This window comes from Ursus arctos, unplaced genomic scaffold (genome assembly GCF_023065955.2).
Source record: "Ursus arctos isolate Adak ecotype North America unplaced genomic scaffold, UrsArc2.0 scaffold_5, whole genome shotgun sequence".
NCBI classification, from domain to species: domain Eukaryota; kingdom Metazoa; phylum Chordata; class Mammalia; order Carnivora; family Ursidae; genus Ursus; species Ursus arctos.
This window is the reverse complement of record NW_026623067.1, coordinates 23,057,325-23,076,218: the sequence shown is the minus strand read 5'-3', so window position 1 is coordinate 23,076,218 and position 18,894 is coordinate 23,057,325. Positions and strand designations below refer to the sequence as shown.

Genomic DNA, 18,894 nt, shown 5'->3' with positions numbered 1-18,894 from the left:
TTAAAACCAGTACTTTTTTAAAAAAAATCACATAAAAATGACACTATGTTGAAAGTGTATAGCTATTTTCACAAACCAAACACGCCTGTGTAACCAGCACCCAGATCCAGAAAGAGAACATTATCAACTCCAGAAACTCTACTCCCATTCTTTATCCTCTCCTCACTGAAGCTTCTATCAACATGCATTAGTTTTCCCTGTTTTTGTTCTTCATAAAAGTGGAATCATACAGTATATATTCTTTTGTTTTTGTTCTTAATGTTATGTATTCAAGATACTTTCATACTGTTGTGTAGTAATAGATCATGCATTCTCGTTGCTGCAAAATATTCCATTGTGTAAATATACCTCAATTGACCCATTATATTATTGATGGACATGGGGTTTTGAAGCACTATCAATAACGCTGTACAAACTTCCTAGTATATGTTAATAAACATGTGAACAAATTTGTGTTTCGTATGCTTGAGCAGAATAACTAGATGACAAGGGTAGATGAACATTCTGCTTTAGAAGATATCACTAAGCAATCTTCTAAAGTGGTTGCATATTTTACACTCCCACCAGCAACGTATGAATATATCAACTGCTCCACATCCCTGTCAACACACAGTATCTACTACTTCTAACATAATTTCTCTTACCACACTATAATTAACTGTTCATACATTACAAACTCTACAAGGAACGGAGACTATCTTCTTTTGTTTACTAATTTTTGACTCAGTTCCTGGCTGCAAATGCTCAATGATTATCTGTTAACTGAATTTTAAGAAAGTAATTATGAATATGCCTAAGAATTGGCCCCAAGTTTGTCAATGAGATTATCTACAATACTGAAAAATTTGAAATAGCCTAAAGCACACCCACGTAAAAATGTAGCAGAGGAGTTTCAACAATCATGCATGATAAAAACTTTCAGCAAACTAAAAATACAGGGGAACTTCGTCAAGTTGAGAAAGAATAGCTACAAAAGCCTACATCAACTTTTATTTTTTTGTAAAAGTAAGCTCCACAGGATACCGGATGGCTCAACTGATTAAGTGATTGCCTTCAGCTCGGGTCTTGATCCCAGAGTCCTGACCTGCTTCTCCCTCTGCCTGTCGCTCCCCCTGCTTGTGCACACATGTGTGCACGCTCTCTCACTCACTCTCCTCTCTGGCAAATAAATAAATAAATCTTTAAAATAAATAAATAAATAAAGTAAGTAAGCTCCACACCCAATGTGGGGCCTGAACTCACAACCCTGAGATCAAGAGTCACATGCTCTACCCACTGAACCAGTCAGGCGCCCCCTACATCAAACTTAATGGGGAGAAACTAGAAACTTTCCCACTAAGATCAGGAAAAAAACAAGGACATCAACTCTCACCACTGCTTTTCAACATTGTACTGGAAGTTCTAGCTAATGCAGTAAGACAAGAAAAGGAAATGAAAGGTATACAAATTGGGAAGGAAAAAATAAAACTGTCTCTGTTCAGAGATGACATCAGTGTCCAAGTAGAAAATTAAACAAAAAAACCTCTCTGAACTAATGAGCACTTACAGCAAAGCTGCAGCATACAAGGTTAGTACACAGAAGTTAATCACTTTCCTACATAGCATCAATGAAAATAGAATTTCAAGTTAAAAACAGTAACATTTACATTAGCACCCTCAAAAATGAAATACTTAGGTATAATCTAAGAAAATATGTACACGATCTATGTGAGAAAAACTCGAAAACTGATGAATGAAATCAAAGAGCTAAACAAATGGAGAGAGAGTGCGTGTTCATGAATAGAAAAACTAAATACTTCAAGATGTCAGCTCTTCCCAACTTGATATAGAGGTCTGATGCAATCCCAATCAAAATTCCAGAAACTTATTTTATGGATATCAATAAAATGATCCTAAAGTTTATTCAGAGAGGCAAAAGACCCAGAATAGCCAAAAGAACACTGAAGTTAAAGAACAAAACTGGAGGACTGAAGCTACTTGACTTCAAGCTTCTAATAATCAACATAATGTGGTACTGGTGAAAGAATAAATGGAATAGAAAAGCCCCAAAATAGATCCCACATAAATACAATCAACAGATCTTTGACAATGAACAAAGACAATAGAGAAAAAATAGTCTCTTCAGTAAACAGTGTTGGCCTAATCACACACAAAAATATGAATCTGCAGAGATCTTACACCCCTCACAAAAATCAACTCAAAATAGATTACCTATCTAAATGTAAAACACAAAAGTATAAAATTCCTAGAAGGTAACAGGAGAAAATCTAGATGACCTTGGATTTGGCAGTTAGTTTTTAGATACAATAACAAAGACCACTCCATTAAAGAAGTTGATAAAACTTCATTAAAATTAAAACTTTCTGTGAAAGATACTGTCAAGAAAAATAAAAACAAGCCACAGACTGGCAGAAAAATGAAGAGATGCTCCACATCATATATCATCAGGGAAATGCAAATTAAAACAATGAGATACCACTATACCTCATGACAGTATATCTACACGGCTATTAGAACGGTCAAAAATCTTTAACTCTGACAACACCAAAAGCTGGCAAAAGGAACTCCCATTCACTCCTGGTGGGAATGCAAAATGGTACAGCTAGTTCGGCAGAGAGTTTGGCAGTTTCTTATAGTAACTAAACATACTCTTATCATACAGTCCAGTAATCACTCTCTTTAGTATTTATCCAGAGGAGCTGAAAACTTACGTACATACAAAAACCAGCACACGATGTTTACAGCAGCTTTATTCAACTACCAAAACTTGGAAGCAACCAAGATGTCTTTCAGGAGGTTAATGGAAAAGTAAACTGGTGCTGTGAGTCAATGGAATGTTATTTAGCACTAAAAAATGAAAAGAGCTATCTAGCCATGAAAAGACAGAAAACTCAAATGCTATTATTAAGTGGAAGAATCCAGTCTAAAAAGATTACTTATCACGTGATTCCAACTATATGATATTCTGGAAAGTGCAAAACTATGAAGACAGTAAAAAGATCAGTAGTAGGTCAGGAGGGAAGGAGAGGTGAGCAGGCAGAGCACACATCATTTCTGGACAGTGAAACCACCCTGTATGATACTATTAGGGTGGATACACATCACGTCATTACACACTTGTCCAAACCCACAAATGCATGTAAAACACCACAAACAATAAAGTTTGGTGATTACAATGTGTCAATGTAGATTCATCTATTTTTTTTAAAGATTTTATTTATTTATTTGACAGAGGAGACAGCCAGTGAGAGAGGGAACACAGGCAGGGGGAGTAAGTCTCCCAGCAGAGGAGCCTGATGTGGGGCTCGATCCCAGGACTCTGGGAACATGCCCTGAGCCGAAGGCAGACACTTAATGACTGAGCCACCCAGGCGCCCCTAGATTCATCTATTGTAACAAATGTACCATACCTACTCAGGTGGAGGAAGTTGACAATGAGAGATAATGTTATGTGTGGGGGCAATATATGGGAAACCTCTGTACCGTCCACTCAACTTTGCTGTGAGCTTAATACTGTTCTAAAAAATAAAGTCTAAGGGCACCCGCCGGTTAAGCGGCTGCCCTCGGCTCAGGTCATGATCCTGGACTCCTTGGACTGAGCCTTACATCAGGCTCCCTGCTCAGCGGGGAGTCTGCTGCTTCCTCCGCCCCTCATCCTGCTCTTGTGCTCTCTCCTACTCTAATAAATAAAATATTAAAAATAATAAAAATAAGAATAAAGTCCATTAAAAAAATGAAGCAGAGTGGCACAGGAAAGGGCTTACGATATGCCATTATATGGGAAAAGTGGGTACCTACACACGATTCAGCCTTCTGATACTATTCATTAAAACCAAGATGTATGTGTACTGAGTAAGACAAAGGCACTAGGGTCCTATATATAACTTATACAATAAACTGGAGCAGTCATTCACTTACTAAAGGCTGTGAGAACTTACTTGCCTTTGCTCCTGCCTCCCCATGACTTTCAGTTTCCTAGTGAGTGCAAGAGCTGTCTCCACTGCAGGAACAGGAGTATGGAAAGAGTGGCCACTGAATGAGGAAGTGATGGAAGGGAACACTGATGACTTAATTGCCGGGAGCACAAGTTCTGAGTGATCAGAACTAGTTCTCCAAGACATGCAACTGTAGACACATTAGTATTTTTAATAAATGTGTATATCCCCCCCTACATTATCACCTAGTAGTGTGCTGGAAATTATTTTTATAGAAGTTCCAAGGTTGTTGCAAAACTCTCTTCCATTAAAACGTAGTGTTTAAGATCTCGAACAAGATTAAAGAAGCCTATTAGAGCCCCTTTCATTCCCACTGATTAACACTAAAAGCTCTGTATACAATACAAAAAACAAAGACCTAAAATTAAATAAAGGCAGGTAGACTGGGGAAGGAGAAAAAAACGTGAGGGTGAATTTTATTTTTCCCCCTTACCCTGAGAATGGCTCCAATACTAGTAGTGTGAGCAGCAATGACTCTAAGAAAAACTTTTACCTTCTGATTGTAACACCAGGGCCCCTACTACCAAGAGAATGTAAGTAGAAAAATTTTCTTCCTTTTCTTCCTCTCCCTATCCCATTTTCCTTTCTGTCTCTGCCCTGAGGCCAAACCCAATGGCTTAGATGCATGAAACCAGCAATGACAGGGCACTGACATCTAAAATCCCAAGAGAAAAATCTACTTTTCTGGAGAGCCAAACCAGGAAAAAGGGACCTAGAAATTTGAAGAGGAGGGGACAGAAATCCTCATTAGTATTTTCTCTCCTTTCTTTCACTAATTTTCCGTAAGAGTGACCCAAGCTGAGCAAAAGTGTGTGACGGTGCAGGCAGCTACAACTCTGACAGAAGGCAATGTTTCTGGCAAACAGCCTTGGAAAACAGAGGTCAGTATCTCTTTCCTGAAGACCAGATTTGTTTACTGTCCATTATAATACAGGCAATGTCTCCTCTAGAGCAAAGAATAGGCACACATATTGCCCTTTATAATGGTTTGGGTTCCTAAGCTCAGGTTCTTCAGCTGTGACACAAACCAAAGACATGCAATACCAACCTCCCCCCTCCCACCCATCACACCACCCCATCGAGAGAGAGAGAGAGAGAGAGAGAGAGAGAGGAAATTATCACAAACTCGATACTCATGCTGCTTATTTAATCAAGTCTTCTTCCAGCAACGATAAAACAAGTTAGTTTGTGAGCTGAGAAGGAAGGTAGAATTTCAGACTCTTTACAGTTCCTGACAGAAAAAGTCAGTGAACTTGAAGAAAAATTATTAGAAAATATCCAATCTGAATAAGAGAGAAGAAAAAAAAACTGGGGGAAAAAAAAGCAGAAGCTCAGGGTCCTGTAAGACAATATTAAAAAGCCTAACATTCATGTCACTGGAATTCTAGAGAAGTACAAAAAAAAAAAAATTCAATAAATGATAAAAAGTCCCAAAATTGTTGAAAGACCTAAATTTACAGACTCGAGAACAAGGAAACTCCAAGAGAACAACTTCAAAGAAAACCATACCCAGCCTCATCATAAAAAGTGGCTGAAAACCAAAGATTAAAAATAAAAAACTTACAGCAGCTAAAAAAAAAAAAATTATGTTCAGGGAAACAATTACAAAGAATGCATATTTCTCATGAGAAATTAGAGAACACAATGGTGGCACAGTATCTTTACAACGCAAAAAAAAAAAAAAAAAAAAGCCAACATAATTCTATATCCTGCAAAAGTATCTTCCAGGAACAAAGACGGAATAAAGATATTCTCAAATGAAAGACTACTACAGGGATCTGTCATCACTAGGCCAGTTCTTTAAAAAAAAAAAAAAAAAAAAGTGTTGTGGGAGGGCGCCAAAAGACAACCGTTAACCTGAAGATACATGGTAAGAGTTAACATAAATTTGGACCTTCAGGAATACGGTGAGAATCACAGAAACAGTTAACTAACTGGAAATATAATAGACGATTTTTCTTCTCTTATGTTATTTAAAATGTATATGACTAAGAAAGCAAAAATTAAAACACTTTCTGGTAAGGTTTTCAATGTATGGAGATATATGTGAAAACTGTAACATAGAGGAAGGGAGGTAAATGGTTTTAAGGATCTGCATTTTATTTGTAGAAGTGTAATATTAACTCTAATTACATGGTAAATCATTACATATGTATTTTGTAATCCCGACAGCAACCACATACATTTATAAATATAAATATATATATATATGGAAGTATATGTATTTATAGAGAGGAAGGGAAGATAAAGCAAAAAATCCAGTAGAAAAATTAAAATTACTTACAGACATTAAGATAATACAAAAAAAAAGGGAGAAAAGGGGAAACAGAGGGAAAAACAAAAACAAAATGGTAGATCTAATCCAATTACACCAATAATTACATTAAACACACCAATTAGAGAACAGAGGAAGCTAGACTGGATATAAAAATAGCAACACAGAACAATATGCTGCCTATAAAAAACCTAAAGACACAGAAATAAGAATGGAAAAACTATGTCATGCAATCAAAAAAGAGATGGAGTGCTACGTTAACATCAGATAAACTTCTGATAAAGAGTATTATTAGCAATAAACAGGGACATCATATGAAAAAAGGACCATCATTTTACCAAGAAATCGTAACAATGCTAAGTTTGTGTCTAACAACAGAGCTTTTAATATGAAGAAAAAAATGAACTGAAAGTATAAATTAAAAATTTTAAATCTACAATTATTTTGAAGACTTCATCACTCCTCTCTCAGTAACTGATAGAATAGATAGGTAACAAGGCAAGATAGAGTAGAACTGGAAAAACTTTTAACCAACTTGACTTAACTTTTACAGAAAACTCCAACAGTAACATCAGATTATATATTCTTTTCAAGCACAGACAGACTATTCACTATTAAGAGACCGTATCCTGGGCCATGAGACACATTAAAAAGAACTAAAATCATAAAATATTATCTAACCATAATCAAATTAAACTAGGAATTAGTAACAGAGATACTGAGAAAATCCCCAAATTTTGGAAATTAACACATTTCTAAATAACTCATAGGTCAAACAGTAAGTCAGAAGAGAAACTAGAGCATGGTTTAAATTGAATGAAAACAAAACACAGCATCAAAATTTGTGGGATACAGCTGAAGCTGTCCTTACAAAAGAAATATATAGTAACTAATACTCAAAAACAAAACAAAGAACCAAACAAAAAACAACCACGTTTCAAATAAATGATCCACGCCTCTACGAATAGAAAAAAAATCAAGAAAGCAAAAGCTGATTCTTTGAAAAGATACCAAGATATTCTCTAGCAAGACTAAAATAAATGAATAAATGAGTAAACAAGCAGAAGACATAAATTACCAATACCAGGAATGGTCACAGATATGGTCACAGGATAAGAGTATTATGAAAAACCTTATGCTCATTAATTTCACAACTTAGACTGAATGGACAAATTCCTTAGAAGACCCATACTACAGAAGTTCAACAAAAAATAACCCTGTATCTATTAAAGATGATGAATTCAAAGTTAAAAGCCTTCCCGAAACAAAACTACATGCTCAGATGATTTCATTAGTGAGTGCTATCAACCTTTAAAGAAGACGTAAGACTAATTCACACAACCTCTTCAAGAATATGGAAGAGGAATAAACACTCTCCAATTCCTTTAATGAGAACAGTATTTCTGTTACAAAATGAGACAAAGATATTACAAGTAAAAGAAAATACTACACAAATATCTACTATAAGAGACATAACAGCCTAAACAGAATACTATCAAACTGAATGCAGCAACATATAAAAAGGATAAATACATTTCTGACTATGACGGGCTTATCCCAGGAATGCTAGGTTTATTCGGTGTTTTAAAATCAATCAATATAACCCACGTTATCATTAACCTAAGAAGAAAACTACATAATCACCTTATTAAACGCAGAAGAATTTGCAAAAACCAGCCTCCGTTCGTGAATATAAAATTTCAGAAAACTACGAATAGAACGTCTTTAACCTGGTGAAGGACATCTACAAGAAAAAACGTATGGGGCACCTTGCTGGCTCTGTTGGTAGAACAGGTGACACTGAATCTTGGAATTGTGAGTTCAAGTCCCATGTTGGGTGGAGAGATCACTTAAAAATAAAATCTTTTAAAAACTACTTAACAGATAACATCATATGTAGAGAGAACATTTCCCTCGTAAGTTCGCAAAAGGGTAAATGATATTCGCTTTTACCACTCCTATCCAATATTATACTAATGGTCTTAGCTACATTAAAGCATAAAGACCGGAAACAAAGAAATAAAACTCCTAAATCACAAACAGCATGATTATATACATGAAAATCCCACGGACTCTCCAAAAGAACTACTAGAACTAATGAGTGTTTAGTACAGTTGCTGGATAGAAGGTCAATGTGCCACCAACGTGCAAATGTGAAAAGAAACCATGAAATAAGTATAAACTAACAAAATATGCGCTAAATTGGTATGATGAAAACTACAAACACTGATGAAAAAAATCAAGTAAACCAAAAAAATGCAAAGAAATAGCAAACCTATGCCTTAAAGGCTCAATACTGTTAATATGTTAATTCTCCCCCAAACTAATCTATGGACTCATCACAATCCCAAATAAAAATCTGAGGTGCAAGTTTTGGTAAAAATCAATAAATTGATTAATTGATTTAAACTTATATGGAAAGGCAAAAGAAGTAGAAAAACGAAAGCAATTTTGAAAAGAAAAAAGTCAATGGACTCACGCTACTAATTTCAAGACTCAGTTACAGTAAGACAGCATACAACTGGCAAAAGCAGAGTCAGTAGATCAGTGAAATAGAATGGAGGCCAGAAATAGATGTATACACATATATATGCTCAACTGATCTTCGAGAAAGATGCAAAGGCAACTCATCAAGAAACTTTTCAAATCTAGCTTAACTTAGCATAAAGCATATGAAATTCATTGATGATGTTGTGTATATTGAAAAATACAACCAACCAACTTGAAATAACATTTATAGAACACTCCACCCATCAACATCTGACTACACATAACCTTCTGAAGTGCAAACGAAATATTTACCACAAAAGACCATATTTTGAACCATAAAACAAACCTTGATAGTATGATCATTTTTCAGTAATTGGTGCTGGAACAACTGGCTATCTATACGTAAAAAACCCCATAACTTGAACTCACATGTAAATTAACTGAATCCCAGGCCTAAATGTAAGGGCTAAAATTATAAAACTTCTAGAAGAAATCGTAAGTAAAACTTTTGTGACCTTGGGTTAGCATTAGGAAAGGATTTCATATGTGACATCTAAAGTACGATCAACAACAAAGGGATAACTTGAACTTCATCCAAATAACAAACTTTGGGTTTGTGAAAGGTAATGTTAATAGCATAAAAAGACAAGCCACAGACTGGTAAGCATACCTGCAAACCACACATCTGGCAAAGGATTTGTATTGAGAATACACGAAGAATTCTTAAAACTCAATAAGGAGATCCAAATTTTTAAATGGGCAATAGATGTGAAAGGACATCACCAAAGATGATTTTCAGATGGTGAATATGCATATGAAAAGACCTCAACATCACTAATCATTACAGATTGTACATTAAAACTACAATGAGATAACACTATAAACCTGTTAGAAGGGCTAAAAATTATTGGTGTGCTGGTAAATGTTTAGCAACCATGTCTTTGAGAAAGAAGACTCTGACTTATAGTTTTTGCTGATTTCTGGGGCATAAACATGCCTGCTGTGGCTGATTACCCCTCACTGAAAGCGGACTTGGGAAGGTATGTACTTTACACCATACATATACCTCAAGAGCATAAGAAATAATAAAATGCAGTAAGGGAATTAGGAAGAAACAAGCTTCGAATATTTATCACCTTCATTTTTAAAAAAGATTTATTTATTTAGAGAGTATCAGCGAGTGAATGAAGGGAGGAGCAGAAGGGGAGAGAAAATCCTGAAGCAGACTCCTTGCTGAGTGCAGAGCCTGACACTGGGCTTGATCCCAGGACCCTGGAGATCATGACCCCGGGCCAAGATCAAGAGTCAGCTGTCTAACCAACAAAGCCACCCAGGCGCCCCATCTTCATTTTTAATTCATTTAAATATGTCTGTGTAACTTAATTTTAATAACCAGTTTACAAATTCCCGACAATTTCACAATCACTTCTTTCAAGCCAATATAAACTAGCCTAAAGCTCACCATTACCTAAAATCAAAACTGACACTAACAAGTGCAGCCAGGATGTAGAACAACTGGTGTTCTCATTCATTGTTATGGGAATGTAATGATACATCTGCTTTGGAAGAGTTTGGCAGTTTCTTTCTTTGCTTTCCTTCCCTTCCTTCTTTTGAATCTTTTATAAGTTTATTAGATTTCAAAGGTAGAATGAATAGAGACCTGAGAGACTAAACCAGACAAATCTAGCGGCACAAAAGGTTCCCTGGGGCAAGCTTTCAAGATTCAAACATTCAATAATACATAAAAAAGCGCGATTCTCCGAATAAGGGTGAAATTTCTGTATTAAAATAACTTTTATGGCAACAGGAAATACAGTGACATGCTTTTGTATCAAAGCATCGTGCTTTTCAGAAAATGGAACCATAGATGAACGATTCTCCGACTTGGAGAATAGTGTCCTAACAGATATGTTCCTGAGTTGTATTATTACTATAGCCATTAACTCACGGGACTAAAAGCAACTGACTTCACCTCTTGTAAACCATTCTGGCACAAATATGGCAGTTTCTTACAAAGTCAAACATACTTACTATACAACCCAGCAATCCTACTTCTAAGTATTCACCCGAAAGAAACGTTCATACAAAAACCTGCACATAAATATTTATATTGGCTTTACTCATTAACGCCAGGAGCTGGAAACCATGGAACAGTCCTTCAGTAACAAACAACTGTGATACATACATACAATGGAATACTAAATTCAGCAATAAAAAAGTAATGAACTATTGATGAACTATTGATAATAAGCAACAACATTTGAGTCTCAGAGACCTGACTCTAAGTTAAAGAAGCTAGACTCAAAAAGTTTCATACTGTATTCCATTTAACAGATCAGTGGTTGCCAGAGATTAGGAGTGTGAAGTGTTAACCATGTGAGTGGGAAGTGTTAACTATTTAGGTGATGAAAGTGTTCTGTATCTTGATTGAGGTGGTAGTGAATTTTACTAAATTGAGGTTAATTTTGCCCCATGTAGAAACTATCATCACAGAAGGAAAAAAAAATAACAGTTCCATTTCGTAGGAAAGTGGTATTTGTAAAATTACATTAAAGGCAAATTTTATTCTTTTTAAGAAAAAAGTCTGCAAAAAGTAACTACCTCAAGCAACTTCATTTAATAACATTTTTTAGAGGCACTAAAAATAGTTCATTCTAAAATCCTTAAATTTAATGGTTTTAAGGCAAAGTGGTAAACTAGAGTGCTACTGCTTCATAAATCTTTTTAGTAATTTTCAGTGCTCACCCCCTTTAAACACCTGATCACAAAATGTTTCCCTGAAACAAAGGTAACTTACACTGAAATTTTCAGAAAAATGAGTACATTTAAAGTTGGAGGCCTACCCAGAGATCGGAAAACAAAATTAAGAAAACAACTTATACACTATTACTACCTGTTGTGTAGGCACTGTTACATACTAATTTAGTAGCTCTTTATCAACAGTCTCTTGTCTTACTCTACTTATTCTCTCTTGATAATTTCACCCACTTTCATGATTTCAAAGATCATTCCTATGCAATTCAGTCACTCCAGTCTTCTATAACATTTTTGCGCCATGTGCATATTTCAATTACACATGTATCACCTGGTACTGCAGGTGTCTGTTCACACAGCTATGTTTATTATATTGACTCCTTTCATACACTCCTTAGGGCAGGGACTAGATGGCCACAGTCCAGCTTAACATCATCATTCAAGAAATTTATGACAGATTCCTAAATTTACATTTCTAGACCATCCAGCACTTCTAACTGCTTGATGATCTCTTCACTGATGTAATGTATCCCTAAGTGAAATGAAACTTATAATTCCTTTGTCTAAGAATCATCTGAAGAGAGGGAGACATAAATGATGTCTTTACATGTCTTTTTATCTACTGTTCCATCAATTTTCTTTTCTTTATTATTTGTGTTTTCCTTCTTAAGGTCTTTAACTTCGGGCTTAAAATAGCCTCCAACTCATCAACTTACCAGTAATACCTCCCACCCAAATTTACCTCTCAGACTGCTAGCACATTAATCTTCCCAGGTGATGATGTTACCTGCCATAAAAATCTTTCATATAGCTCTCACCCACCTACGTAACAAATTCCAAAGCCCTTCACAATCTCACCACATAGTAAACGTATAACATCCTATATTCAGCCGCTTAGAATTTTTTATGGTTCCCTAATATGGACTGACCCTCGAGTGACCCTTGTTATTCTTCCACTTTGAAATTTCATTACCCCTTCAAGGTCTCTCTTAAATATTATTTCTTCAATGAGCTTCTCCCAGCCAAGAGAAGCATTTACTGTTCATCTACTATGTGTCAGGAACAATGATAGGAGTTAGGGTCTCCCCACTGTTTCACTGGTACTTTCAGTGAAAACTGATGTATTTTCAGACCATATAATCACAATCTGTATCAGAGTTTTCTGTACACCTCTTTCTTCTCCACCGGTGATTTTCTGTCCTCAAGAGACTTGCTGATATTTGCACTCTGATTATCATCTAAACAGTATAGCAGAGGGTAAATACCCAAGTATTTGTTGAAGTCAACGAAGTAAGATGTCTTCTGAGCATGGGGTTAGAGAAAAGGAATTTTAAAACCATCTGGAAATTCAATACGAAATGCTCTATAATCTCTATCATGTGACACAATTGGGCAAACTATGGTCCTCATCTTAACTTCAACTGACCCTTGTATTTGAGGTTAGTATGAGAACCAGGTGTGAACATCTATGGTCAAGGGATTTTCAAAAGGGTGCCAAGACCACTCAAATAGGGAAAGAATAGTCTTTTCAACAAATGGTGCTCAGACAACTGAACTGCCATGTGAAAAGAATAAAGGTGGACCCTACCTCATGCCATACACAAACATTAACTCAAACATATCAAAGACCTAAAAGAAAGAGGCAAAACCAAAAAGTTCTTAGAAGAAAACATACATGTAAATCTTCATGAGGGGCGCCTGGGTGGCACAGCGGTTAAGCGTCTGCCTTCGGCTCAGGGCGTGATTCCGGCGTTATGGGATCGAGCCCCACATCAGGCTCCTCTGCTATGAACCTGCTTCTTCCTCTCCCACTCCCCCTGCTTGTGTTCCCTCTCTCGCTGGCTGTCTCTATCTCTGTCAAATAAATAAAATCTTATAAATAAATAAATAAATAAATAAATAAATAAATAAATAAATAAATCTTCATGACCTTCGATTTGGCAGGAGATTCTTAGATATGACAGTGAAAGCGTAAGAAACAAAATTTTAAAAATAAAATGGACTTTGTCAAACAGTTTTAAAAATTGTTAAGGACACTATCAAGAACATGAAAAGACAATCCAGAGAGTGGGAGAAAACATCTGCAAATCATGTATCTAATAAGGAACTCTTATCTGGAATATATGAAGAATTCTTATTAACTCAACAGTAGACCACTCAAAAAATGAGAAAAGGATCTGAACAGACATTCCTCCAAAGATGATATACAAATGGACCAGCACATGAAAAGATGTGCAATATCTTTAGTTACAGGAAAATGCAATCAAAACCACACTAAGATAGCACTTCACACTCATTAAGATGAACAGAACCCAAAAGTCTTATTAACAGGTGTTGGTGAGGATATGAAGAAACTGGTACCTTCACACATGGCTGGTAGAAATGTAAAATGGTGTGGCCACTTTGGAAACCAGTCTGGCAATTATTCAAATGATTAAATGTTACCATAGGACCCAGTAATTCCACTTGCACACAAATGTTTACTGCAGATTTATTCGACAGCCAAAATGTGGAAACAATCCATATGTCCATCAACTGAGGAATGGATAAACAAAATGTGGTATAGCCACACAATGAAATATTATTCCATTCCATTCTGTAAAAAGGACTTTGAAAACATTATGCTAAGTGAAAGGAGCCAGTCACGAAAAATCACATATTATATGATTTCATTCATACCGAGTCCAGAAGAGACAGAAGGGAAGTCCAGAGAGAAAGTTAATTAGTGACTGTCGAAGGCTGGGGACAGAGAGGCTTGGGGAATGGGGGCAGGGGGTGATAGTTAAGAAGTACGGGGTTTCATTTTGAGGTGATGAAAATGTTCTAAAACTAACTGTGGTGATGGCTGCATATATCTGTGAATATACTAAAAACGATTAGATTGTATACATTGAATGAATGAATTGCACGGTATGTAAATTATACCTCAATATAGCTGTTTAAAATAGAGGACAAAGCATATAAATTTCCTGACTTATTTTTTTATTAAAGATTTTATTTGAGAGAGGACGCACGAGATCGACAGAACGTGAACGCAGGTGGAGCAGACTCCCCGCTGAGCAGGGAGCCCTAGAGGGGCTGGATCCCAAGACTCTGGGATCATGACCTGAGCCAAAGGAAGATGCTTCACAAACTGAGCCACCCACGCGCCCCTTTATTATTTTTTCAAGGTGTTGTCTTATTACTCCGTACTGCTTTAAGGCAAGCACTTTTTAAGCTTTGGGTTGTATCATTTAAGGAAAAAGCAGTATCCGAAACAATTTAAAGCCTTGCCTCTCAGGTACCGAAAAGAACAAGCTTTCACTAGATTCCTTCTCCTTTTAATTCTATTCCCTGCCTCCTATGCCAGCTGCTACCAATTTCTTGTTTCATAGTCACAACAGAAACAAACACTGCAAGTTTTAAATATGCTTCATTTACTGAATTTGACTTTATATGACTGTTCTTAATTTTGAAAGGAAAGGAGTCTAACGCTGTGTTAAAAATATATTCATACACTAAGTTGTACGATCATTACAAGCGTAACAATGATGACACTGAAAATGTCTATAATTTTATTTTCACCTATATGGATTTCAATTGATATTTTTCCCTCCAAATGCCTTCAAAGGAAAAAGTTTCTACACAAATAATTTTTTAAACTATGACTTACTTTTTCTTTAATTGACCTGTCTTCCAATTACAGCTTAGGTAGTAACTATTCAAAGCAGATGATCTGCATCAGAATCATCTGGGGCTTAGCAACTCATTATAATGTCTATGGACCAGAAGCTAAGTCACGAGGAGTTTGTTAAAAATGCGTAATAGACTTATCCCAGCCCTACAGAATCCTAATTTGCACTTTAACAAGATCCCTAGGTGACTTATGTATCAAGTTTGAAAAGCACTGATCTAGACCATTTATTTCACATGCAGATTCCAGTGAGACGAAGACATCTGCATTTCAAACTAGAATCCCCTGGTTTCTCTTACACAGTGAGGTTTGAGAAGCACTTTTGAAAGGTGGAGTTACTGAAAAAGAGCATTCCTTCAGAGCACTTTGGTATACTAAAAAACACTGCTATATATCCTTCCTCTAACAGTTTGGAAAGCAAAAAGATTGTAATTTACAAATCTCAGTTATACTACCTTGAAGTTAATAACCTGAATGAATCTATTAAAAAAGGGGGGGGTTACATAAACAATCAAAACCAACTTTATTTACAACTTTCACAGTGCACTAACCAAGATAAATTTATTCATATTCAAAACTACTGTAGACTTTTATTGAAAAAAAGTCAAATACCCTATTAAAAAGTCCCAACCAAATAGGAAATACAGATTATAGTTTCTTTTACTCAATTCCTAAAAACCACCATTAAACAGGATGCTTAGTTTTCACAGTATTCAAGTTTATACTAGGTCAATAGTTTGTTTTGATCCTAGCTGGTGGAAAACCTTTGTAGCCCTCAAGGAAATACAGGTCGTAGAATCCTGCATAGACACTAACTCTCGTTACATTTTTAAAGACAGTTATACAGTACGTATAAAGGGCTGAAAAGATACTAAAACCAAAAGGTTAATCTGTTATGCAAGACAATTTTTACCAATTTTTAGGAGATGCTGTTTTGACAATGAATCCAGCAAAGGTTTTCTAAATGGAAATGTTCAAGACTGGGAAGAACACAAAGATGATCAAGGCACTATCCCTAGCCCCAAGAAAAATATAATCTGAGGGGAGGTGGTTTGACTGAGAACCTGTATACACAATATGCAGAGTATGGTCAGTGTGGAAAGTGGTTCCCGGAAGTTCCCAGTAAATGAATTTGAAATAAAAGGTATTTTACAGTAATTTCCAATTGATTTGGTGTGTAGTTGCAAAGCCAAAAAGCTTAGTAAAAAGCACTTTATAAGGAAATACAGCCCAAGGTAAACAATCTTCTGGACAATTTGCATACATTTTAATAACACATACACACAAACAACTGGGATATGAGGTGTGGGCGTCCTCACCAAACGCAAAGGAATTCAAACCCGAAATGGACCTAGGAGGCCAATACGGTTAACAGTGTTTCCTCTGACAAAAACAGGAACACTCAACTTCAGAGATCGCTGACCATGCGAGAAAAGAGGAAAAAGGGAGTGAATATGTTTTTACTTTTCCGTGGTAACTTATTAAAAAAAAACACAACAACCAACAACCAACCAGCACTTTCCTGGACCACTCCCTCCCTTCAACTTAATATTTTATAAACACTCTTATTCTTATTCTTAAGAAGTCTAGGAACTAAAGAAGACAAAACCGGTTAAATGCATTTAACAGTAATGAATACTGAGACGCCTCACTCAAGGGGAACTAGCAGTCCATGAAGGGTCTTGACTGGGAAAAGTGCATCCACACGCTCCCTGGAGAGCCACGGCCACTCACCACTCAGTTCACTGCTCTCTCCTTTCAGGGGCACACCCTCCCTTGGGAAGGGAAAAGCAAGCACCTCTCCAAAGGGGTTGCGGAGGTCGCCGGGAAGGTGGTGAGGTTTCCTAAGACTCAGGGCAAGCCGTTCTCTGGTCTGGAGAAGAGGTGCAAGTGACACCGGGGAAGGCCAGCTGAGTGGGGAAAGGGCGCTGAGATGCTCGGGCCGGTCCCTGCCCCCCCAGAGAGAATCAGGTCGGCCCCCGGCCGCGGGGCTGGTCTCCTGAGGAAGCCTAGCCGTCCAAGCCAAGCTCCAGCCCACTGACAGGTACCTGCGGTGGGGGTCCGCGTCACAGGTGTCGCCCCGAGCAGGTCCCTGGAAACCCGGGGGGTGGGGAGGGACAAGTCCGGGCAGGGGAAAGGCACCTAAAGGTGAGACGCGCGGCAGGAGCGAAGCGCAACACCCACGGCGACGCGGTCTCACCTCTAGGGTGGACACAGTGCTGGTGAACAGGTCCTCTCCGTCCTCCAGCTCCTCAAAGTCGGTGGGCTTCGCGTCCCCCAGCGGAGGAGGCTCCCTCTCGGCCGCCATCTTCGCTCGTCCAGACGACTGCGCGAGCGGGGCCTCGCGGACCTGTCACGTGAGCACGCACGGCAGTGCTAGCGCGCCTGCCGCCCCGCTCCCCCCACCCACCGGCCCGCCTCTCGTGGCCCCGCCCCCGGCCTCGTGACGGCGCCCGCCCCGAGCGCTCCGCGCTCCGCTCCGCCCCTTTGCCTCTCCTTCCACCTCTGCGTCTGGGTCGCGGTTGCCTCTGACCGCCCACTTCCAGTCCTGACTTGGGTGGAAGGCTTTGGGGCTTTTATGACCCTCACCTTCGTAGCACGTCTAGGCCAAACGATTTCTCGTCATACCAGTTTTAAAACCACTTTTCAAATCTGCTTTAGGAAGTGGAAGAGTTTGGGGACCGGTCTTGGGGCTTGGATTATACACAGACTGAGGGCAAGATTGAGGATTGGTGGAAAAGAGACACCTCTAGGCGGCCCAACAGAACCCTCGGAGAGGAAGGAAATGTTCTGTATCAGTAGAGTAACCGCTGGCCACGTGTGACCACTGACCTCCTTCACGTGACTATGAGGAGCTGAGTTTTAAATTTTTACTTAAATAGCCGCATGTGGCTAGAGGCTGCCTACTGGCCAGTGTAGCTCTAGATAACAAAAATAACCTGAATAACTTGTCTGAGGTTTGCTCCTATTTCCTCGTGAGCCACACAATATTTTTCCTCCATAAATTAAGAGAAAGGCTGAGCAAATAACAGGAGAATCAGTGGATGATCGCTAAGAGCGTGATACTCAATTCCCTCCGCCAATTACTAGCGTTTCATCATGGGACGGTCTCTTGAAGACTTTCGGCTTCAATTTCCTTAGCTGCAAGATGGAAATGTTACTAATCCTCCACTCACTTCATTGCACAGGATTATTCTCAGGATCATATGTGAAAATATTCTGAAAGCTAAAAAGTACTATGCTAATGCAAGGTATGCTCATGGAAAATTAAAAAAGGGCATTGCAAATAGCAACCTGAGGTTATAATTTTGCAGGAGGAATAAAAAGCTTCGATGGGATTCTTTACAAATTAAGTACAAACTCTTGGCCTTCACTGGCCTGGGAATTATGCCTGGCTTCTACTGGCTATGCGCAAAACTTACTTAGCATCTGTCGACGTATTTTTTAAACCACATTGCAACAGGTTTTTCTACTTGCTAGGATTTGTTCTGCTCCCAAATTTCTAAATTTCTATGATGATTATCAAGAAGCAATAGCCCAAACCCTGATTAATTTAAGTAAGTATACTAAGGTTCGAAAGTTGCTTGATGCATAGATCATTTGTCACTATCATGCTACCATCATCATTGCTTTATCTAGGACCACTGCTGTGTTCCTGTCTGGAAGAATCATGCTGTTGAGGCATATTTCCTGGCCTGCACCCCACC

General features: G+C 37.9%; 1 protein-coding gene across 4 annotated transcripts in view; it reads right to left on the bottom strand.

Annotated features, from left to right (window-relative positions):
• Nucleotides 1-18,894, bottom strand: part of SNX2 (sorting nexin 2) — a 94,808-nt gene that overhangs the window by 31,861 nt on the left and 44,053 nt on the right. Inside the window, exon 1 of one of the 4 annotated variants that reach the window (XM_057307454.1) lies at nucleotides 17,388-17,544. The exons of 1 other annotated variant lie outside the window; for it this stretch is intronic. In XM_057307454.1, the coding sequence (XP_057163437.1) occupies nucleotides 17,388-17,495 (108 nt within the window). In that variant the 5' untranslated portion in view covers nucleotides 17,496-17,544. Of the gene's footprint in view, nucleotides 1-13,189; nucleotides 13,330-17,387; nucleotides 17,545-18,894 lie in introns of those variants that run through there. 2 more of the 4 variants (XM_026507834.4, XM_057307455.1) reach the window with 2 other exon arrangements.